The sequence below is a fragment of the Macaca thibetana genome, chromosome 10 (genome assembly GCF_024542745.1).
Source record: "Macaca thibetana thibetana isolate TM-01 chromosome 10, ASM2454274v1, whole genome shotgun sequence".
Taxonomy (NCBI): domain Eukaryota; kingdom Metazoa; phylum Chordata; class Mammalia; order Primates; family Cercopithecidae; genus Macaca; species Macaca thibetana.
This window is the reverse complement of record NC_065587.1, coordinates 775,323-798,920: the sequence shown is the minus strand read 5'-3', so window position 1 is coordinate 798,920 and position 23,598 is coordinate 775,323. Positions and strand designations below refer to the sequence as shown.

The 23,598-nt window shown below is 57.7% G+C and overlaps 1 protein-coding gene across 1 annotated transcript; it reads right to left on the bottom strand.

Annotated features, from left to right (window-relative positions):
• Positions 1-347: 347 nt before the first annotated feature.
• IL17REL (interleukin 17 receptor E like) lies at positions 348-23,080 on the bottom strand. The gene is made up of 15 exons (XM_050745850.1): positions 22,674-23,080; positions 18,713-18,740; positions 9,452-9,601; positions 9,123-9,232; positions 8,847-8,961; positions 8,550-8,594; positions 8,186-8,325; positions 7,934-8,005; positions 7,805-7,859; positions 6,654-6,826; positions 6,542-6,586; positions 6,222-6,279; positions 5,842-6,005; positions 5,545-5,625; positions 348-5,350 (listed from the first exon to the last, which is right to left on the bottom strand). The coding sequence occupies exons 1-15, from the start codon at positions 22,773-22,775 to the stop codon at positions 5,156-5,158; spliced, it is 1,533 nt and encodes a 510-aa protein (XP_050601807.1). The 5' UTR covers positions 22,776-23,080; the 3' UTR covers positions 348-5,155.
• Between the last annotated feature and the right edge of the window lie 518 nt (positions 23,081-23,598).

Below are 23,598 nucleotides of genomic sequence, written 5' to 3'. Positions count from 1 at the left end.
CCCAGAATCTCAACAAACTGCAAACCGGATAAACTCAGAGATCCACAGTGAGAAACACTGTTGTCAAACTGTCAGAAAAAAACAAAGACAAAGAAAGCAGCAAGAGAGAAGCAACTGGTCTCGTACAAAGGAGCCTCAATAAGATTTTTAGCAGATTTCTCATCAGAAGCCTTGGAGACCAGAAGGCAGTAGTATAAGTAAACTACACAAGAAAATATAAAATCAAGGATTATGATAGTTTTGGTTTGTAACTCCTGTTTTTTTCTATATGATTTGAAAGACCAATTCATAAAACAGTAATTATAAATCTGTGTTAATGGACATAAAATATATAAAGATGTATCTGTGACCCCCAAATATCTGAGACAAGTGTGGGTCAATTCAGGAAGTTTATTTTGCCAAGGTTGAGGACGTGAGCCCGTGACACAGCCTCATTAGGTCCTGATGCCACGTGCCCAAGGTGGTCTGGGCACAGCTTGGTTTTATACATTTTAAGGAGACATGAGACATCAATATATGTAACATACATTGGTTCTGTCTGGAAAAGTGGGACAGCTCAAATTGGGGAGGGGGCTTCTGAGTCATGGATAGATAAGTGACAAACAGTTGCATGCTTTTGAGTTTCTGATTAGCCTTTCCAAAGGAAGAAATCAGATATGCATTTATTTCAGTGAGCAGATGGATGACTTTTTCTATCCTTTGTCCACAAAGAATTTTTCCACAAATTTGTGCACACAAATTTGTCCACCAGGAGCTGAGGCCAAAACGTTGGTCTCTTTTATTCACACCTATGTGCCAGGAACACCCCGATGGCCTCGGCGTCTGCACTTCTCCCCACCTGCCTGCCCTCCACAAGCTCACTCTCGATGCTCTTCCGCAAGGCAGTCAGGGACCTGTTAGAGCCGGGCAACGCAAAGGCCCTGCCTCTGCAGTCTCTGTTCACACTTTACCTTGTCTGAGCCTCCCAGGGACCACCCTATTTTTGAAATTTTATATTTTATTTATCTATTGAAATAGTGTCTTGCTCTGTCACCCAGGCTGGAATGCAGTGGTGCAATCATGGCTCACTGCAACCTCAATCTCCCAGGCTCAAACAATCCTCCTGCCTTGGCCTCCCAAAGTGCTGGGATTACAAGTGTGCAACACAGTGCCTGGCCTCACCCTATTTTATTTCATTTTAATTTTTAGTTTATTATTTTTGAGGTGGGGTATCATTCAGTCGCCCAGGCTGGAGTGCAGTGGTGTGATCTCAGCTCACTGCAACCTCTGCCTTCCGGGTTCAAGTGATTCTCCTGCCTCAGTCTCCTGAGTAGCTGGAATTACAGGCGCCCACCACAATGCCTGGTTAATTTTTGTATTTTTAGTAGAGATGGGGTTTCCCCATGTTGGCCAGGCTGGTCTCAAACTCCTCACCTCAAGTGATCCACCTGCCTCAGTCTCCCAAAGTGCTGAGATTACAGGCAGGAGTCACCACGCCCAGCCCCACCCTATTTTAGATTGCAGCTCCCCACACTCCCAATCGCTCTCCCCAGCCTCATTCTTTACCCCACGCTGGCACCAGCCACGCCCCTTCGCTTACGTATGCCACCTGGCTCTGGTTGTCTCTCCCATGCAAAGGTCAGCTCCATGATCCCAGTTTGCCCGGGACTGTCCTGGTGTCAGCACTGACATTCCGACCCAAGACCCTCCTTAGTGCCAGGCAGCCCCAGACTTGGTCCCCCAGCTGCAGGGCCCGGGATCTTTGCCAATGTTGTTTGTTCCCAGTGCTGGGTCGGTGCCCAGGGTCCCGGGCCTGCTCAGCTGTGCGTGATGAGTGAATGAGGAAGGCGGGTGTCCAAGGCTCACCCATGTTAACACTGTGGCCCAGATGTGAGCAGGGCTGTGCGCCCTCGTGCAGCTGCTCCCGCCCGCCCCTACTGCACCCCCCATTTCTGGGGCCCGGGGTGCTCAGCACTTTTCTCCTGGCAGGTGTGGGGGTGGGTTTCCGGTGGTGGTGGTGGAGAGCGGCAGCGACGCTGGCCGAGGAGGCGGTGAGTGCACTGGGCTGTGGGCGCTCTGTGTTGGGTGCTGGGGCGCCTGACCCGGCTCAGCACTGGCACTGAGAGCCACTGCCACCTGGTGGCAGCATGCGTGTATCCTCCAGCAGGTGCCTCCCTTGTCTGGGAGGGACAGTAGGACAGCTGAGATCTGAACACAGAAGAGTCCCAGAAGACTCAGTTTCCCCCATCTGTGGAAGGCTTGAGGGAGCCCACACCCAGTCAGGCAGGAGCTCAGCTCCGTGACCCTGCTCTGGCAAATCCTCCCTAGCTCCAACTCCACACTGGCCAGGATTCCCGGAGTAGCCCCGGGTCAGAGCAGGGGTCTTTGTGCACCACAGGGAGCACCCCTGGCTGGTCCAGGAGGCAGGAGCAGGAACCTGGGGCGGGGGCTGCCCTGCTGAGCTGGGACACTGGTCTTCTGGCTGGGGGTGGACAGGGGTATCCAGAGGAGACACGGAGAGAGCAGAGTGGCAGCCTGTGCTGAGTCCCCCGCCCCCACTGTGCCCCGACCTCCTCCACGTTAGGGAGGGGCACCTGGGCAAGTGGCAGCCTGCATCCCCCCATGCCCCCGATGTCCAGGTTAGGGAAGGGCACCCTCTCCATGCCCCCACTGGCCTCCCTGCCCCTTGTGCCCAAACCCAGCTTCTCAAGCCCCTGACCTGGCCTGACCTCTGCATCCCCAGGGTGTCCCCACCACTGCTCCTTTATGGGGACACTTGGATGAGGATGTCTGGTCACACCATGTGACACTGACCTTAGCTGACCCCAAATCCACTCCCAGAGACCCTGCCCCTCCCCTGAGTCCCAAGGTGCTGCCTGCCCCTGACATGCCCAATGGGGTGTGGCCTCCCACGCCTTTGGGGTACTCTCGGGTCCAGCCTCATGGGGATGGCTCCACGACGCCCACAGTCCAGACTTGTCCCTGATGCCGTCACCATCCAGCCAGGCCCAAGCTCCATTCTGACAGCTACCCCTGGACCAGCGTTTACTGAGTGGAGGGGACTTGCTCGCTCTGCAGTCCCCTCTCCAGTCTGTGGGGCAGAGCAGCCTCCATTGCAAGAAGGGAAAGAAGGCCCAGGGCCCATGGCAGGCTGGAAGACGGCAGCCTGGGCCCAGACTGCGGTGGGAGTGCATCTGCAGATGGGGTGCGACCACCGCCAGGACAGGCCGGGCACGCAGCCCTGCACAGCACTCAGGTGAGACGTCCAGGCTCCAGAGGGCGGCTCAGTGGGGAAGCCAGGGAGCCTACGTGACCCACACAAGAGGTCTTCGAGGGCCGACCCCACGGCCCACTGCACAGGCCACTGCTGGGGACCCCTGGCTGGGGTCTGGATGTGCCACTTGGAACGTCTCAGAACCACACATCCCAGCAGGTGGCCCCCAGGCAGGTGGCCTCTGAGACTACAGGAAGTGACTGACCCTTGCTGGGTGAGTGGGGCTGGGATCTAGGGAAGCTGAGACCCTCTGGAGGGGTCCAAGTGGGGCGGGTGCCCCAGTGAAGCTCAGCACCCAAGGATGCGCAGATAGGGGAGGGGGACTCCAGCCAGTGTGGGGTGCCCCGGGCAGAAACAGGTGATCCTTGACCACCTCGGGCTTGGTCAGCTACCGGAAGGGTGGGGTTGCACCTTGCACCCCAGAGCACTGGGGAAGCTCTGGGCAGCTGCCAGGGCCTTGTCTTCAGGGCCAGGCTCTGTGGCCATGACCATGAATTGTCTGAGAGGGAGGCTGGGGTCCAGCACCTGGGCCATTCAGGGAAGGGGTAGCCCACCCGGCTCCTGCTATTCCCAGGGGACTCAGGACAGGGTTGAAGGTCTTTTTTGTGACCCAGAGCCCCTGAGGGCCCCATGGAGCTGTAGCCCTAGGAGAGCCAGCAGATGCCTGGGCCCCACAGTCAGGTGAAACCACCCCACACTCTGAGGGGGGCCTGGCTCAGCTGTCCGAGGCTGTGCCTTGGCCTCCTGCCCCCCAGCAATGTGTCCCTGGCACCTACTTGTTCTTGAGGAGATTCCTGGCCTCAGGCTGCCATCCCATGGGGGTGGGTGCAACTGGAGAGAGATGTGGAGGTGGTACTGGCTGGGGCACCCCCTCCCAGCCCTGGCCCCACTGTGCGAGGCTGAGACAATGTGAGAGAAGGGGAGGGGGCTGCCCAGTCCTGGGGGTCAGTGGCTGTGGACAGCAGCCTCCTGTCTCCAGGGAGGCTCAGCAGACAAGTGAAGGAGGGGCCCACTCTGGCCCCAAAAGCAGTGTGTGTTACCTCCAGATCCCCCCACCTGAGCCAGGCCCAGTCCTCCTGCTGCCTCCAGGCCTGTCCCTGGGGCCGTGGACTTGCCCAGCATAGCATGGGCACTCCACAGTGGCAGGTGCCAGCCCCAGGGACACCTGACCAGCAGGTGTCCTTTGCCCCTTTCGTCTGTGAGCTGCTGGAGGTGACCTTTGCTGGGGAGGGGAACCCAGGCTTGGCCAAAAAGTATTGCTGGGAGAAAGGGGAGCTGAAGGTCTGCGGGTCCTGCCATGGCCCTGGGCATGTCCTGTGGGCAGCAGGCCAGAGGCTGCCCTGAAATGGCTGTGGCTCGGCTGAGCTGAGGAGACATTCCAGAGACCCCTGCCTGGCGCACTGGTGCTCCCTGAAAAGGGTCTCCAGAGGCCCTGGGTGCCTGGCTGTCCTATCCACCCCCTCCCACCCCTCCCACCTCTGTGGCTCTTGCGATTCACCCCACCTGAAGCTAGGCAAGCTCTTGAGCTCACAGGGAGGGTGCAGGTGGGAGTGCCAGCTCTGACCCTTCCTGGACTCCAAGGCAGAGCCACACTCCTGACCACACCGGGACACACGTGCTTAGTTCTGTCCACTGGGCAGAGTCCTGTCCTGATGTACCCTGGGTCCTGGGAGCCTGGGCCTCAGTGGCTCGTTGGCAAAGGGACATCCCAAGTCACTGGTGGTTGGAACCAGAGCTCCGATCAGGGAAGGTGGACCCCCAGGGAGGAGGAGGCAAGGCCAGTGACAGAGTGAGACCAGGGAGGGTGTGCGGGAGGCCCAGCGGTATGTGGTGGAGGGAACTGCGAGGCTGGAGGGCAGTGGTGGGCACAGGCCTGGGTTTGGCATGGAAGCCTGACCTGTCTCAGGGCTGGGTGGTCTCCCCGTCTCCCCCACCCAGTCTTCTGTTCAGTGCACGCCATACCCAGCCCACTGTGGGAGGCCGGGAGTGCCTGGGTCTAGTCCTCAGCCTCCTGTGGCCCCTGAGAGCTGGGCACCCGCTGGAGTGGAGGTTGCAGAGCTGCTGGGGGACGGAGAAGTGTACATCGGTCCTCCAGCCCTGCAGGCACAAGGCAGCTACGTCAACACGGCCTCCTGCTTCCCCCGAGGATGATGGGAAGGGGGGATGTGAACTGAGCTCCATCAACACGGCCTCCTGCTTCCCCCGAGGATGGGGATGGGAAGTGGGGGGTGTGAACTGAGGTCCTGCAGTGGAGGAGATGGGTAGGGGCTGGGCACAGCAGCAACACCCACCTGGATGCAGATGCCTGGGGCACAGGCCTCCTCCCTGGGAAGGTCCAGGAAGGCAAAGGCAGGGGCGGCTGCGGGGTCACCCTGGGATGGGGGAGGGCAGGTCAGGCTAAACCCTGTCCTTCTCCCACATCCTCTCAGCACAAAGCAGGGCTGGCCCCCTACCCCTCCCTGCCAGGTAGGCTAGACCCTGGGTGGGCTCAGGGCCCAGGTGGGGCAGAGACCACTACAGGGAAGTGATGGGGTCCTGCTGTCCCCCCCCACCCACTTCCCCAGGATGGAGCCCCTCTCTCGGCTCACTGAGGCTGGAGGGAGCGGGCTGGCCCGGAGTGCGGGTTGGCAGGCAGGGAGCTGTGACTTCCTCCTGTGACACAGGTGCACCTGGAAGTGGGCGGGGCTGGACGAGAAGAAAGTGGCCCGGAGGTGGCCCTTCATGGGCGAAGGCTGGATGGTCATTTTCCAGGCTGTGGGGAGTGAAGGGTGAGACTCCCATCTGGCCCAGCACCCCACTGCCTCCCTTCCTTCCCCAGAGGGCCCAGTGCCTGCCCACTGTACCTCCCCCAACCCACCCGGTCCCTCACTGGCCCAGCACTGTTATCCCACCTCCCCGACCAACACAGAGTGACATAAAGGATGTTCTGTGCTGCGTCCACGCTGTGCAGGCCCCATGGAGAACTTACTTGGGAAGCGACGCTGTTCAAAAGGGCACCTCAGCCAGGACCCCCAACTGGTGGAGAACTGCAGAGTGGGGTGAGGGGTGCAGGAGGGTGGAGTGTGTGCAGGGCAGGACAGAGACAGGCTGGGGCAGCTTCAGGGTGCTCTGGCCCAGATCCCCTCCTTAGGCCCTTAGCTCACCCACTGTCAGACCAGAAGGGGGCTCTGAGGGACGGCTGGGAGGGTGGGCTCCAGGGCTGGGCAAGGGCCCCTGCCCCACTTCCTGTCCTGATGCCCCCTGGCCCCTCCCCAAATAGGGCACTGGCAGGCTGTGGCAGCCCCTCACCTTCAGGCAGAGCTGGGGTTGGGTGTCCACCAGCGGGTACTGCACCTGAGGAGGGCTGGGGTCAGGCTGTGGCATCCATGCCCACCCCCATCCCTGCCGAGCAGGCACTCACTCTTCGATGCACCAGCTGGCTGGATCGCTGCAGCTTACGACAGCCGGCCCCGGGCCCCGGGCGCCAGCACAGGCTCACATGGCCACTCACAGGGCAGGTGGGCTCCCAGCTCAGTGTCTGGCTCCCTGGGTGGTAGTAGACCGTGTCCCACAGCACCTCCAGTGCCTCAGTGTCTGCAGGAACCCTCCCCCAAACACAGGTCAGTTGGCCCCTACTCTTGCTGCCAGGCCCATGGGGTCTAGCACCCACTCAAGTGACCACTGGGCCAGGGTCCAGAGCAGTCCTCCTATGGGTTGCTGAGCCCTGTCCCAAGTCTGTGCATGTGTGTGCATGTGTGTGCGCGCCTATGTGTGTGCCTGTGCATGGGTGCGTGTCCATGGGCATGGGTGTGTGTGCCTGCCTGTGCATGGGTGTATTCATGTGTATGTGTGTGCACGTGTATGGGTGTGTACATGCATGGGTGCGTGTCATGGTGTGGGTGTGTATATGCATGGGTGTGCCTGCCTGTGCATGGGTGTGCGTGTGTGTGCATGTGTATGGGCGTGCATGTGCATGGGTACGTGTGCATGTGTGTGTGCAATGTCGCTGAGCAGAACCGAGAGCAGGGCATCTCTCTTTTATTTTTTTCAGATGGAGTCTCTCTCTGTCCCCCAGGCTGGAGTGCAGTGGCGTGATCTCAGCTCACTTGCAAGCTCCGCCTCCCTGGTTCACGCCATTCTCCTGCCTCAGCCTCCCGAGTAGCTGGGACTATAGGCGCCCCCCACCACGCCCGGCTAATTTTTTGTATTTTTAGTAGAGACGGGGTTTCATGGTAGCCAGGATGGTCTTGATATCCTGACCTCGTGATCCGCCCGCCTCAGCCTCCCAAAGTGCTGGGATTACAGGCGTGAGCCACCGCGCACGGCCTGGGCATCTCTCTTGTGCCCCTCAGACAGCCCCTCTTGACAGCCTTGATTTTCCCAGGTGAGCTGGGCCACGTGAGCACACACACACACACACACACGTGCACATCCACATCTGTGCACAGGTTCCCTTGGTGACAGGCCTAGGGATTTAGGCTGGGCCTGCCCCTTATCTCATCCCCCCACGTGGGATCAGCCTGGCCGCAGCCATTCCCACCCTCCCGCCCTTTGGCATCGCAGGACACTTGCCATTTTCAAAGGGGCAGATCTGGGTCCGCACCGCATCAGGGGTCGCAGACCAGCCCTGTGGGAGGGGTTGGGGTCAGCGCAGCCCGCCCACCCCTGTGTTCCCCCACCTGCCCCAAGTACAGGCCACACCTCCAGGCACAGGCACGGCAGTTCCTGGCTGTAGGGCAGGGAGACGACCCGGGAGACGTTGTTGGCGGTCACCTGCAACCCAGAAAGGGCGGTTGAGGGGCTGCGCGGGAGGGCGGGGGTGGTCTGAGGTGGGCGGGGCCTGGGCCTGACGGGGCGGGGACGGGAGGTGGGCGGGGCCTAGGCCTGACCGGGGCGGGGACGGGAGGTGGGCGGGGCCTAAGGTTGACCAGGGCGCGGGGCGCGGGCGCTCACTTGCACCGGGGCGCCCACGTCCTCGCAGATGAACCGCTTGTGGCAGAGCCGCACGTAGTAGTCGGGGCTCCCAGAGGCCCTGGGCACCTGCACCAGAATCGCCTTGCGCCTCCGGTCCACCCAGTAGCTGAGCTTCCCGGCTGCAGGAGGCCGCAAGTCGGGGCCGCGCTGGGACCAGGGGTCACCGACACGGGGCTCTGTCCCGAGAGCCCCGACGTGGCGGCTCCTGTTTGGTTCAGGCGTTTGGCAGCCGCCCACCCGAGGGCCCCTCAGGATTTCCCAAACGGTGCAGAAGACCCCGGGGAGAGGAAGCCTGTCGCAGCGTCCAGGGGTCTTCGCCAGGGCGTCGAAGGAGGGAACTCACCGAGGCAGTCAGGCACGTTCCTCCCCACGTCCTCCTCTCCGCAGTCTGCAAAGCGCAGAGGCAATGGCGGGGTGCGGGCTGCCCTGCCCTGGGGGCAATCCTCCTCCACCCGCCCCCTCCGCACCCCCTGCCCCCACCCCGCGCTGTGCCTCCGCCATGCGACCTCGAATTAAGCCAAAGGCCTTGCGGGGATCTGTCCAGTGTGAGGGCCAGGCCCCTGCCCTGGGAAGTCCCACCCCAAGCCAGGCCCTGGAGGCTGAACGGCAGCTGTGCCCAGGGGGGCCCTGGGGACCCTACCTTCCACGAGGTGCTTCTGATCCAGCTGGACCCCGCAGAAATGAGGGATGGTCCTCAGGGTGACATAGAGGTGCTGGGCCACGCTCACCGCAAAGCAGCCAAAGTACACCTGGAGCTGAGCAGGTGCAGATGTGAGCTGCGTGGACTCAGAGGCACTGCCCTCCCCAGCCGGCCAGCTCCATTTGCGTGGCTGGAGCTCAGAGCGAGGGATGGCGCCCAGGAGGAGCGGTGCCCAGTCTTCGGGACGTGGGTGGCAGAGCCCTGCCCTGGCCTCACCTGCTGCCCCACCTGCTGCCGGTGGGAGGCCCTGGCCACCCACACGCTCTGACACTGCGTCTCCTGGGTGTCCAGGCTCACGGTGCAGGCCTCCAGGCCCCGCAGGTGCTCTGGGTGGAGGAAGGGCCCAGCAGGGCACGTCAGAGTAGGGCTGCCCCTGGCTCCAGACGGGGCTGTGGGACCCTGTTCCTCTGCCTTCTCTCTGTGAAGTGCGGTTAGCAGCGCCCCGCTCCCTCACCAGGCTGCCCAGGGTTTGATGGGAATAAAAGGCACCTGGGCCCACTGCTGGACCTGTGGGTGTTACTCCCACCCTCGAGGCCACCTCTCACCATGCAGGGTGATGGAGGCGCGTACACGCAGGAACAATGAGCAGCCGTCAGAGGGGATACATTGCATGGCAGTGTAGGACGTCAGGGCCTCCAGGACTGACCTGGACATGGACACAGGGCGTGGCCGGCAGAAGCTGTTAAAAATGTTCCCTGGGGAGAGAGAAGGCGTGTGAGGCCTCGAGTTCCCTGGTGCTTGGAAAGGCTTTGTGGTTGGTTCTGTGAAGGGCGAGAGAGCCCTGGGACTGCACAGTCTTTGCTGGGGGGTCTTTACTATCTTGCCCCAAGCCAAGTGGGGAGCAAGCCCTCTGGCATGTAGTGAGCCCACCCCGAGACACACTCTGAAATGTCTGTGGGACCCCAGCAGTGGGCCCAGGTCAGTGGGGCAGGCTGCACACCAGTCTGCATCAGAGCAGTAGAAGCTGCTGCCCCACCTGGCCAGCAAGGGGGCAGGGAGCCCACCTTGACTTGCCGGCAAGCTCTGTCGCCTCTGCTCAAAGACGAACAGCAGAAAAGGCCAACATGGGCTTGCTGGGACACCTGGGAGGCGACCGCAAGGTTGCTGCAGCCCAGACCTCTGTCCACAGGGAAGTGGCCACATCCTTGCAGGGAGGGTTTGCCTCCAGGGCCTTTTGCTCGGAGACCAAACACCATTCCAGGCAGCCGCATCAGACCTGCGCAACGGGGAGCTGGGGTATCATTTTGGGCACCAGGGGCTCAGCAATTTTGCTGCCTTTGCTCAGCCAGGTTTGCAGGTGGGACTCAGAGCAGAACTTCACGTGAGCCACAGAGCCTGGCAAGCCGGCATTCCACAGGAGGACTGCCACCCTCTTTATAGAAGGCCTGGCCACCGAGGCATGGCACCTCATGCTGTTGGTGAGACAGTGCAGCTGCTGCTCAGAGGAGCCCACACTGAACACGGCACCCTGCTGAGGCAGGAGAGGAAGGAATGAGGGTAACCAGGAACGAAGGGATAAGCAAAAGAACAGCAGGTGCAGCCAGTTCCAGGCAAGATGAGGCAGCACACAGGCCACAGCCTCCCTCCTGTGATAATGAGACTCCACTTCAGTCTCTGATTGTTGCAGACTCATCCTCCACAGGGTGTAACCCTCTGGAAACCTCCAAAGGGCAGCTAGGGGTGTTACCAAATTCTTTTAGCTTTATGAAAACCTTGGGGCGCATTGCAATCGGGGTCCTTGGCCGCTCGCTTGAGCCTGCTCCCACTCTGTGGAGTGCTCTTTCTCTTCAGTAAATCTGTGCCCTCCTTACTCCATTCTTTTTTGTTGCTTTACTTGTGTGTTTTGTTCAGTTCTTTGTTCAACACGGCAAGAACCTAGACAACTGACAGCTGAGACCTTCCACCCAGTAACTCTGTGCCTCAAAGGGGCAATGGGAACGAAGAGGTCCGAACATACTATGGGTAAGAAATCCAACTCTTTCTCCTTTTTTTTTGTTTCGAGACGGAGTTCCGCTCTGATGCCCACGTTGGAGCACAGTGGCGTGATCTCGGCTCACTGCAACCTCTGCCTCCTGGGTTCAAGCAATTCTCCTGCCTCAGCCTACCGAGTAGCTGGGATTACAGGCATGCACCATCACGCCCGGCTAATTTTTGTATTTTTAGTAGAGACAGGGTTTCACTATGCTGGCCAGGCTGGTCTCAAAGTCCTGACTCAGGTGATCCGCCCGCCTCGGCCTCCCAAAGTGCTGGGATTACAGGTGTGAGCCACCACGCCCAGCCAGAAATCCAACTCTTACAAATTCCCACTGCAGTCCAGAGAGACTCACAGCAATCTGATTTACCCTCCTGCCTGAGATAGCGGGAAACCAAGGCAAAATCCATGAGCAATGGTTTCAAGACAGTGGGCGTGAGGAAGTCAGGGCCTGTGAGTCCTGGGAGACAGGAAACAGTCACAGTGAGCTCTGGGAATGTGCCACTGTCTGGGAAGTGTTTCCAGGCAGTGGTGGGGGTGAAGTCCCAAGTGGAGCTTGGCACACTCCCTGAGAGGAGGAACTGGGATGGAGGGTCTGGGCAGCCAGGGCCTTCAGGACCGAGTATGAGAGGGGGAGAGGATAATGCAGAGAGAGAACTCTGGGGAGCATCCACTTTGCTAATAATCAGTGGAGTATTCATGAACACACGCATGTGAGGGAACACCCAGAGGTGGAGAAAGAACCACCCCAGGGAATTTGAGGGAGTGGCCGGGCGGGGCTCACACCTGCAATCCCAGCACTTTGGGAGGCCGAGGCAGGCGGATCACCTGATGTCAGGAGTTTGAGACCAGCCTTGGCAACATGGTGAAACCCCGTCTCTACTAAAAATACAAAAATTAGCCGGGTGTGGTGGCGGGCGCCTGTAATCCCAGCTACTCAGTAGGCTGAGGCTGAAGAATCACTTGAACCCAGGAGGCGGAGGTTGCAGTGAGCCGAGATCGTGTCACTGCACTCCAGCCTGGTGACAGAGCGAGACTCCATCTCAAAAAAAAAAAAAAAAAAAAAAAAAAGGCTGGGCACGGTGGCTTACGCCTGTAATCCCAGCACTTTGAGAGGCCACCGCACCCAATCAACAAAATTTTAAAAATCACTTATGATTATCTCAATAGTCACAGAAAAATTTTTTGACGAAGTTCACCATCCATTCCTGATTTAAATAAAAATCTCAGCAAACAGGGAATGAAATTTCCTTAAACTGATAAAGACAATCTGTGAAAAACCTATATCTAACATCACATTTCATAGTGAAAGAATAGATTATTTCCCTGCCCCCCAGATCAAAAACAAGACAAGGATCCCTGATCTTCTCACTTCGACTCAATACTGCAGGGGGGACCCTACTCCATGCAATGGGGCAGGAAAAGAAATAGGCTTCTTGCTTGGAAATGAAGAAGTAAAGTTGTGTTCTTTTGTAGATGACATGATTGTCTCTGTAGAAAACGCTAGTATCTACAAAAAAGGCACTGCAACTAATAAATAAGTTTAGCAAAGTTGCAGGATACAAGATCAGTATACAAAAATCCACTATTTCTTTTTTGTTTTTCTGTTTTGTGTTTTGTGTTTTTTTGTTTTTGTTTTTGTTTTTGTTTTTGAGACGGAGTCTCGCTCTGTCGCCCAGGCTGGAGTGCCGTGGCGCGATCTCCACTCACTGCAAGCTCCCCTGCCTCCCGGATTCACGCCATTCTCCTGCCTCAGCCTTCCGAGTAGATGGGACTACAGGTGCCCATCAGCACGCCCGGCTAATTTTTTTGTATTTTTAGTAGAGATGGGGTTTCACCGTGTTAGCCAGGATGGTCTTGATCTCCTGACCTCGTGATCCACCCATCTCGGCCTCCCAAAGTGCTGGGATTACAGGTGTGAGCCACCGCGCCCGGCCATGTTTTGTGTTTTTTTGAGACAGGGCCTCACTCTGTCGCCCAGGCTGGAATGCAGTGGTGCGATCTCGCCTCACTGCAACCTCTGCTTCCCAGGTTCAAGTGATTCTCGTGTCTCAGCCTCCCGAGTAGCTAGGACTACAGATGCGTACCACCACACCCAACTAATTTTTATTATTTATTTATTTATTTTTTTTTTTTTTTGGAGACGGAGTCTCGCTCTGTCGCCCAGGCTGGAGTGCAGTGGCCGGATCTCAGCTCACTGCAAGCTCCGCCTCCCGGGTTCACGCCATTCTCCTGCCTCAGCCTCCCGAGTAGCTGGGACTACAGGCGCCCGCCACCTTGCCCGGCTAGTTTTTTGTATTTTTTAGTAGAGATGGGGTTTCACCGTGTTAGCCAGGATAGTCTCGATCTCCCGACCTCGTGATCCGCCCGTCTCGGCCTCCCAAAGTGCTGGGATTACAGGCTTGAGCCACCGCGCCCGGCCTTAATTTTTAAATTTGTAGTGGAGACGGGATTTCGCCATGTTGGCCAGACTGGTCTTGAACTCCTGACCTCAAGTGATCCACTTGCCTCAGCCTCCCAAACACTGTATTTCTATATACTAGCAAAGAATAGCTATAAATTGAAAATATAGAAATAAAATAAAGCCGGATGGTTTGGGGATAAAAAGCCAGGCCGGGCGCGGTGGCTCACGCCTGTAATCCCAGCACTTTGGGAGGCCGAGACGGGCGGATCACGAGGTCAGGAGATCGAGACCATCCTGGCTAACACGGTGAAACCCCGTCTCTACTAAAAAGTACAAAAAACTAGCCGGGCGAGGTGGCGGCGCCTGTAGTCCCAGCTACTCGGGAGGCTGAGGCAGGAGAATGGCGTGAACCCGGGAGGCGGAGCTTGCAGTGAGCTGAGATCCGGCCACTGCACTCCAGCCTGGGCGGCAGAGCCAGACTCCGTCTCAAAAAAAAAAAAAAAAAAAAAAAAAAGCCAGGCTGTGCTAGGGAGCGGGGCGGGGACTGAGGGGAGTGAGGAGCGCTTCATCCCCAAGGCTGGTGTTTCCTTCCCTTGGAGGATCTTCCCTGGGGCTTGGTATGCAGCAATCTTCAGAGAAATGACTGTGCCTTAGAACTCGGTGTCTATGTTGTCATCCGTGTGTGTTCGGCCAACAACTCCCCTTTAATGCCAGCACTTTGGGAGGCCGAGCCAAGCAGATCACCAGAGGTCAGGGGTTCGAGACCAGCCTGGCCAACATGGCGAAACCCTGTCTCTACTAAAAATACAAAAATTTGCTGGGGATGGTGGTACGCACCTGTAGTCCTAGCTACTCGGGAGGCTGAGGTAGGAGAGGAAGGGAGGCAGAGGTTGCAGTGAGCACAGAGCACACCACAGCACTCCAGCCTGGGTGACAGAGTGAGACTCCATCTCAAAAAAAAAAAAAAAAAAAGACAACCTCCTTTATGCAAGAAATGAGAAATCTGCATCTTTTGACCCTTTCCAGAAAAAAGACAAAGACTTATTCCAGACAACCAAGAAAGGAATCAAAACCAGAAAGTTAAAAAAAAAAAAAAATGGTAAAGCCACAGAGGAGAAGGACTCACGGTGAGCACGGAAAATGAGGACATGTACAGAGTTAGTGAAACGCGTGCAGGAGGAGAAGCTGCTCATTGAGAAATAAAATGTACAAAAATAAGAACAGGCTCTTGTCCCAACTAAGCTGACAAAATGAAGAGGAGGCTATGTGGAAGGAAGGGTGAGTAAAGCAGAAACACACAAGATTAGTGTGGTACAAAACAGAATTCATTGTTACTGTGTGGAAAAAGCTGTGAAACTACAATTCATCATAAACTCTTAGAAATAAATGTTTTGCCTCATCCAAAATAAGGCACATAAATAACACCCAGAGACTTACCAAAAGAGTGCCTGACAGATGTGCTTCCTCCAGGAAGGAGAAGGGAGCTCAACAGGAACAAATCGGTTACGGAAAGGACTGGCGAGCGCGGAGAATGGGAAACACAGTGGGGAATTGGGAATTCAAACTGGTGTTGACAGAAGAGGAGGCTGAGGACAACTGTGTGTGTTTAAAAACACCTGGGCCGGGCATGGTGGCTCACGTCTGTAATCCCAGCACTTCGGGAGGTCGAGGCAGGCGGATCACTTCAGGTCAGGAGTTTGAGACCAGCCTGGCCAACATGGTGAAACCCCATGTCTACTAAAAATACAATGATTAGCTGGGCACAGTGGTGCTGGGAGCCTGTAATCCCAGCTACTGGAGAGGCTGATGCAGGAGAATCCCTTGAACCCGGGAGGCGGAGGTTGCAATGAGCCGAGATTGCGCCACTGCACTCCAGCCCGGGCACCAAAGCAAAACCTTGTTCCCCACACCCCTCCAAAAAAAAAAAAAAATACAGTATAACAAAAATAAAAATTAAAACACGCTGGGACTACACTTCCCTAATATGGGAGACCAGGCCATTTACACCGACTCAACTGCTGAAAAGTACTAATTAGGCTGGAGAAAAAACATACTTTTTTAAAAAACTTCCTAGGCCGGGCGCGGTGGTTCAAGCCTGTAATCCCAGCACTTTGGGAGGCCGAGGCGGGCGGATCACGAGGTCAGGAGATCGAGACCATCCTGGCGAACACGGTGAAACCCCGTCTCTACTAAAAATACAAAAAACTAGCCGGGCGAGGTGGCGGGCGCCTGTAGTCCCAGCTACTCGGGAGGCTGAGGCAGGAGAATGGCGTGAACCCGGGAGGCGAAGCTTGCAGTGAGCTGAGATCCGGCCACTGCACTCCAGCCTGGGCGACAGAGCGAGACTCCGTCTCAAAACAAAAAAAAACAAACAACAAAAAAAACTTCCTAGAAAGGTATGAGAGCTGCGAATGTATCAGGATGGGGGCTGGGGAAAGCGGGGCGTAGGAGGTTGCTTTACAGGGATCGGGGATTGGAGGGAGGGTTTCTAACCCAGTGGGAGCTGAGGGCTTTGTGGGGAGGCCCCAGCACATGGTGAGGGAGAACTTCCCCAGGTTGAGCTGGGCCTTGACCTGGGTTAGCGAGAATTGGACCGATCCTCTCCCCAAAGCCCAGAGTCACTGAGTGCAGTAGCGGGGAGTAGAAAGTTCCAGAGTCGCTGAGTGGAGTAGCGGGGAGTAGAACGCTCCCCAAAAGCCCAAAACCGAGTACAGATTCACAGCCCAGGCTGGGCCCACCAGGAAGACCCATGAAACCTCAATCTGTGAATCTGGTTTAAACGGCCGGACAGTCAGGCACTGCTCCTGGCGCCACCCAGCAACAATGGGAATCCAACCCCCGGGAGGCCCTCCATCCTGGGACTTTGAGCCACTGAAGGTAAACAAGCACTCCAGGAAGCAGAGAGCCTGGAGTGACGCTGCAGAGAGGCTGGGCCCACGGTGTCCTCCAGTGACCAGCCACAGGCCAAGCAGGAGAAAAAACAGGCTTGAAAATACAGGCAGTGGGAAAGGCTGTGACGAAGGACCGGGCACACTTGAGAGAAACGGAATTCCTAGAAACAAAACCACCGCGACAGAATTAAAATGCAATGGGTGATTTTTAAGAGCAGATTGGGGCTGGGCGCGGTGCCTCACGCCTGTAATCCCAGCACTTTGGGAGGCCGAGGTGGGCGGAACACGAGGTCAAGAGATCGAGACCAGACTGGCCAACACGGTGAAACTCCGTCTCTACTAAAAATACAAAAAAAGTTAGCCAGGCATGTTGGCACATGTCTGTAATCCCAGCTACTCAGGAGGCTGAGACAGGAGAATTGCTTGAACCGGGGAGGCAGAGGTTGCGGTGAGCCCAGATTGCACCACTGTACTTCAGCATGGGCAACAGAGCGAGACTCTGTCTCAAAAAAAGAAAAAAAAAAAAAAAGGTGGGGGAGGTTAAAGTAAAAAACCTATATGATAATTTTCATAGATGCAGACATTTTACATAAAATTCAATACCTATTCATGATAAAAGAATGCTTAGCAAGCTAGGAAAAGAAAGGTTCCTCTTTGTCTAGATCAGGGACATCTAGTGCAAACATCCAATAAACTTAACACTGAGCAGTAAACCTTCGGAATCATTACCACTAATATACCATTAATATCAAGACTCAGACAGGAATTCCCTCTTTCAACATTGCCCTGGAGATCTGAACCAATTCCACAAGATCCGCACCCTCCACCCAATGCACAGGTTTACAAGCTGTCATTAGCTGCAGAGTATGTGATCAGCTATTTAAAAAAGGAGACTCAATAGGAAATCTATTAGAAATACTAAACAGGATTGTATTTTTTTTACTTATTTATGTTTTTTGGAGGCAGAGTCTCACTCTATCGCCCAGGCTGGAGTGCAGTGGCACAATCTCGGCTCACTGCAACCTCTGCCTCCTGGGTTCAAGTGATTCTCTTGCCTCAGCCTCCCAGGTTGCTGGGATTACAGGCAAGTGCTACCATGCTCAGCTTTTTTTGTTTTGTTTTGTTTTGTTTTTGAGATGGAGTCTCACTCTGTCGCCCAGGCTGGAGTGCAGTGGTGCAATCTCGGCTCACTGCAAGCTCCGCCTCCCAGGTTCACGCCATTCTCCTGCCTCAGCCTCCCGAGTAGCTGAGACTACAGGTGCCAGCCACCACGCCCGGCTAATTTTTTTTGTATTTTTAGTGGAGATGGGGTTTCACCATGTTAGCCAGGATGGTTTCTATCTCTTGACCTCGTGATCCACCCACCTCGGCCTCCCAAAGTGCTGGAATTACAGGCGTGAGCCACCACGCCCGGCCTTTTTTTTTGTATTCTTAGTAGAGACAGGGTTTCACCATGTTGGCCAGGCTGGTCTCGAACCCCTGACGTCAGGTGATCCGCCCGCCTCGGTCTCCCACAGTGCTGAGATTACAGGTGTGACCACCGCGTTGGCCATGCTTTGCGTTTGTTGTTTGTTTGTTAATATCATCTACTTTGTGAATTAGCATTTCATCCTTGCGCTGGGACCAGGCTGGTCTAATCTCCTCCCCTAAACTTAGAGGTCCTTGAGGCAAAGAAACATTTAATTAAAGTTTAGCCATCTATTTTTCTGTTAAATTCAAGTAAAAATAAATAAAATACTTTAAATGACATAAGGTAATTTCATTTCTATAAAATAATTTTTATCTGTTTATCCTGCAAATATCTGTATGTTTGGCTACACAAATGTCTAGAACAGGCCAGGCACGGTAGCTCATGCCCATAATCCCAGCACTTTGGGAGACTGAGGCAGGAGGATCGCTTGAGCCCAGGAATTTGAGAATAGCCTGGGTTTGGTTGACCAACCAAAGATAGAAAGACCTCATGTCTATGCTTATAAAAATCAAAAATAAGAAAAAAAAAAAAAACCCAAAATGTCCAGAGCAATGTTGGTCTAGGTAAGTACTGTTTATTTCTACATGGAGGCTTTTCGTTGAGCTTTAACTTTCTTCCTTACAGCGTCTGCATCACTCAGAGCCCTTTTATAAATAGATACGCTGTTTACAAAGAAAATCAAGGTAGTTGTGAAAGGCCCAGTAGGGATCACTTTACCAGGGAAAAAGCTTTGCTAGAAGAGGTGGGGTTTTCCACCTGCTGCTGCTGGGCTGTCAACCGGGCCGCGGGTTTGGAACGCAAGGAGGCAGAGGCATTGTGTGTTAAGTGGAGACGTGGGACTCTCTGGCAGGCCCACCTCTGGCCAGGAGCAGGGGCGGCCTTGCCTGGGTGTGGCCAGGGTCACACACACATCGATGAGTGATGGTGGTTTGCCCTGCCCAGAAGGGAACCCCAGCTGCTGGGGACAGTGCAGGACAGACCTGCCTGCCACGGTAGACAAAGCGGCCCTGGTGGCCTGGGGTGGGGAGTCCAGGCCCTGAGCAACCCCCAGGGCTGAGATGTACTCACGGTTCCTGTGGCTCCTGCAGGTAAAGCCCTGGGGACAGAACAGTGAGAGGGGTGAGTGACTGAGGGCACCCCCTCCCCAGCCCGTCCTGCTCCTGCCCTGTCCCTCACTCCTGGGGGTCCTGGGCTGCCCTCAATCCCGGCTCCTCCTCAGTGTCAGGGGCCTGGCCCAAGGCTGGCATGTGGCGGTCACTTAGTAAACAGTGTGGTCTGAATCTCTGTGGACCCTCAGGCCCCAGGTCCCCCAACCACTTGTGTGTTTGTTAAGTGGACACCAGCAGAGCACCTACTATGTGCCAGGCTTGCTTGGGAGAGCACCTACTATGCGCCAGGCTTGCTTAGGTGCTGGGACTCATGAACAGAGGAAAACTGAGCCATCCCTGCCTGTCCCGGAGCTCACATTCCGAGAAGGGGGAAACAGAACAATTTCAAACCTGGGAAATCAGCAACTTATATTTTATGCAACTAAAATAAAGAGGTGGGAAAATAACAGAGGGAGCAAGAGGAGCAAGAGGGGTCCGGAGAGTGTGGGGGGTTCAGGTTATAAATCCAAGGGGTGCTTGGGGGGCCTCGTAGAGGTCAATTTCATGGACTTGGAAGGAAGTGAGGCTGAGCTGGTGGTGGGGGGTGGAGGCGTGCAGTGCGGTGAACAGGCCCTGGATGTCGGGGTCCAAACTGCACTCCTGATTTGTTATCATCCCCAGCCCAACCTGACCAAGGGTGCCCAAAGAGGGGCACGAGGACTTGTGGCCAGGTTCCTGGGGGCAGAAGGGTCCTGTGGGACAGGCTGCTCCCAGACAGCCTGTGGGTGAGGCAGGAGGTGCCCGGCACCCCAGCACTAAAGGCGTGGGAGCTGAGGGAGCACAGGGTGGCACTGGCACCCTCAAAGCAGGGCAGGACCCCCAGAGTCCAGGCCCCCTGGGGCGGCCACTGAGCTGGGGCGCTGGACTGTGCATCCCGTGGTCAACACAGCCGCTCCATTCTTGAAAAAAGCTGACCCTCTACTGACGGGATGGGGAAGCCCAGGCTGTCCGGGTTGGGGTGGGGGTGGGGGGAGCTCCAGATGGAGACCTGGACCTCTGCTCCTAGCCCAGGTGGAGCATGGAAAAATAAAACTCGGCCCACTTCTGTTCCTTGAATTGTGGAGCGGGTATTACCGGTGGCTACACCTCTTTCTAAATATTTTTTATTTTGGAATACGTTTAGATTTACAGAGAGTTTACCCAGGATTCCCTCATCTCAACAGTTTCCAGGGCATTTGCAAAACCTGGGGAGCCACATGGGTGGGCGGCAGTGAGTGACACTCAGTCTAGTGTGGAATCCGAGGCAGTGAGTGACACTCAGTCTAGTGTGGAATCGGCGGCAGTGAGTGACACTCAGTCTAGTGCGTGCTCCTAGTGAGCTGTTTTCTGTGCCAGGGTCCAGGCCAGGACCCCACCCTGCAGACGGCCTCCGAGTCTTCGTTCTCACCCCACTGTCTCCACCCATTTGCCGACCACCCCAGTAAATCCCCAGAGACTGCCATGCGTGACCCTCCTCCGCCCGCCATGGCCACGAAATGCGCTGCCCTTGGGGGGAGTGCAGGCTGGACTCAGCGTCCTGATGGAAACCCCGCCTCGGCCCCTGGTGGGGAGCAGGGCCTCAAACGAGGGGCTGGCGGAGCCGACCCCAGGCTGCTGAGGGCTCTGCCCAGGCAAAAGGGGCCAGGCTCACCTGGGGCAGCCTCTGGGGAACATGATCCGAGCAGGCCTCAGGTGGGCAGGCGATGGCAGCCCAGACCGGCCCTGGCACAAAGGGAGCGGTGGAGGCAGCGCTGGGAGGCCCAGTGAGGCCACCTGTGCGGAACTGCAGGGGGGCAGTGGCGTGGGTCCCCGGCCCTCCCTGTCTCCCACCAGGTGCCCTGAAGCCCCTCTGGGCGCCCACAGTGGCCTGGACTCCCCGCCTCCAACTCCAGGAGAGAAAGAATCCCTGGGGGCTCGGAGGCCGGGGTGGGCTGGAGATGCGAGGGGCGTCCGCTCTTTCTCCTGACTTCCCGGACTCTGAAGCCCACCCAGGGCTGGCCCGGGGCCCGAGTGTCTGCGGCTGCAGGAGAGGCCGCTGTCCCGGCGCAGGACTTCGCACGGCTCTGCCCCGCCCCTCCCCTTCCCCGCGGGCCACGGGAAGCAGGACCTGGGCGCGCTGCGGGGAAGGTGGGGGGAGCTGGGAGGCCTGAGCCTGGGCCCTGGGCGCCTCCCCCACACGGGGTTTTCCGTCGTGCTTCTCGGGGCTTCCCAGCGGCCGGCGTTGGGGGCGGTCTGTAGGGAACCCCCAGGTCAGCTGCTCGCGGCCCCAACCGGCTCAAACTCCCCTGCATCGGGCCCAGCTTCCCGCCGTCACCCGCCCGGGTTCCCCCCGGGGCGCGGCTGTAGCCCCGGCCTCCCCTACCTGGCTTCCCGCGCCCCCTCGCATCCACCTCCCTGTCCAAGGCTGCCCAGGCAGCGCCCCTACACCCACCTCCAGCTTCCCGCTCCCCCTCTCACCCCTCGACCCCTCCTGCTCCTGCTCGGCCCTCCCCACCCCATCTTCCATGAGACCCTCCCTCAGCCCCGCCAAACCCCTGCTCTCCCCTCCCCTCCAGCACTTCCCCTCCTTCCTCGCCTCTTCCACCCGCCTCAGCCCCTGCCCTTGTCCCTGCCCCTTTCCTTGGAGTACCAAGGGCTCAGTCTTGGTCCCCACACATTCCCCAGGATCACCTGCCCGTCCCAGCGGAGACAGCCCCATCACCCCTCCCACCGGGAGGCTGCCTGCACACCCCGAAGCCGCCTCAGCAAAGCTTTCCAGCTTGCATTTCAAGGCTGCCTTCCCCCAGGTCTCCCAACTCAGGGACCATTTCCTCCCAGGCAAAAGTTGACTCTGAGGTCTCATCTCTCACTTCTCCTTCCCCCTCCCAGCCAGAATCCCCAGGCCTGCCCCTCCCTGTTTTGCATCTTCACTGCAGGGTGGGATCCGGTGGACTCCCCTCCCACGTGAACCCCTCCATCTCCCCTGCTCCCACCGGTTCCCACACATCCCAGCCTGCTTTCTTCCTTGTTCCACGAATGCCCCGCGGATCTGAGCCTGCCCACGGCACCCAGCACTCCAGCCCCCATACCCACGGCTCCCCTCCCTGAGCTGAGCCCTCTGCTGGATCCATCTCAGGCCTGCGGAGCTGCTGGGTGTCCCACAAGTGTCCCCTGAGGTGACCAGGGCACCACCCTAAAGACACATCTTGCTCTCTGCTGTCCCCTTGCCAGGAACGGTGCAACCAGCAGGTCCTCAGCGAGTCCTCCCTTTCTGGGACACCTTCCGTGCTCTTTCCATGCCTGGGTTCCCACTGTGCCTCGGCCAGCCTTGGGCACCGGCGCCCCTTCCTGGGATGCGGGGTACACTTCTTGCTGCAGGTGCTGATGAGGCGCCCTCTCCTGTAAGGCTGAGTCAGCGAGCCCTGCAGCAAGACCAGCCCCCCACCCCCACCCCCAGCCCCAGCTCCCAACCCAGGCACCTCCACTGCCAACACCTCACTCTCAGCACATTTCCCGAGTGTTTCCTTGGCAGGTGTCTACACAAGCCCAGGTGCTGCGGTTCCCATGGCTCAGAGCAGCCGCAGGGGGTGGGGTGGGAGCTCCGGGTGTTGGGGTGGGAGCCCTGGATGGGCTTGCGGGCTGCCCTAGATTCTAACACAGCCTCCTTGGAGGTCACAGGTGGGTCCGAGGTGGGCTCACCCTGCCTTGAGCTTCCAGCAAACACTTCCCGAAGCAGCTCAGAAGGGTCAGGCCGGGTCTCCCAGCCTCCTTTCACCAGCGCTGCCTTCGGGGCCCCCCGGCCCCCCCGGCCCTTGCAACCCCTTCCCGTTGATGTGCTGAGAGCATCAGGCCAGACCCACCTGAGGAGAAACCAGGGCCTTACCTGCCACAGTGTAGGGGCCTAGGAGGAGGCAGGAGCTTACCTGAGAACAGGAGAGGCCACATTCTGTAATCCGGGGGATGGCCAGGCTCTGGAAAGTGCCCCAGGTCAGGCCCAGGAACGCGAGTGCTTGCCCAGCCAGCATCTGGCTGTGCAGTGACAGCTCCCACTGGTGATCGTGGATGTGAGTGGGGCAGGTTTTCAGGGTGCCCTGTGGCAGCGGCTCCAGGCTGACCCTGCAGCTCCAGCCCCAAAGACAAACAGAGGAGTGGAGTCTGCTCCTCACAGCAGAGCGAGCGGGACACTCCCCCTCCCGGCAAAACAGGGCTCGCTTCACAGACAGCAGCCCAGAGACTTTCCACCGTCTGGGGCCGAGAGACTGTGGCCAGACGCTTGTGGAGCTTCTAGGTTTCCAAAGGAAGCATCCAGAAACCTTGGGGCCTTTGGGGTCTGAGGACGCCCTAATGGGGTTCCCCACAGGGCGGCCACTGGAGCAGAGATGGCTCCAGGCCAGTGGGATAGGCTGCCACCTGTGTGCACTCCCCTCAGGCGTTCGTGAGGCCAGGATGGCAGACAAGGGCCCTGGAAAGCTGGCTGGGCTGGCAGAGGGGCAGAATCTGTCTTGGGCACTCACCCCAGAGCCCCTGGCTTCAGCTCCAGCCCCTAAGGGAGAGCCCTCTCCTGGGACCTGAGACTCCACCCAAGTCCCTGGCCTCCACCTCCCCTCAAGATACGAAAGGCCACCTCCCCTGTGCGGTCCTCACTGTGAGGTCCCCCGTTCTGGAAAGCAGCCCCTGAGGCCCTCACTGTGAGGTCCCACGTGCCAGAGAGCAGCCCCTGAGGCCCTCACTGTGAGGTCCCCCGTGCTGGAGAGCAGCCCCTGAGGCCCTCACTGTGAGGTCCCCCGTGCCGGAGAGCAGCCCCTGAGGCTGGGAAGTCTGGGGCTCGGCCTCTGCTCGGGGAGCTGT

Coding starts and splice junctions, on each gene's coding strand:
- IL17REL (XM_050745850.1), bottom strand. CDS start 22,775: ATGCTGGCTGGGCAAGCACTCGCGTTCCTGGGCCTGACCTGGGGCACT. Junction 6,280..6,541: donor AACCCCAGCTCTGCCTGAAG/GTGAGGGGCTGC, acceptor CCCACTCTGCAG/TTCTCCACCAGTTGGGGGTC. Junction 6,006..6,221: donor TGAACAGCGTCGCTTCCCAA/GTAAGTTCTCCA, acceptor CACTCCCCACAG/CCTGGAAAATGACCATCCAG.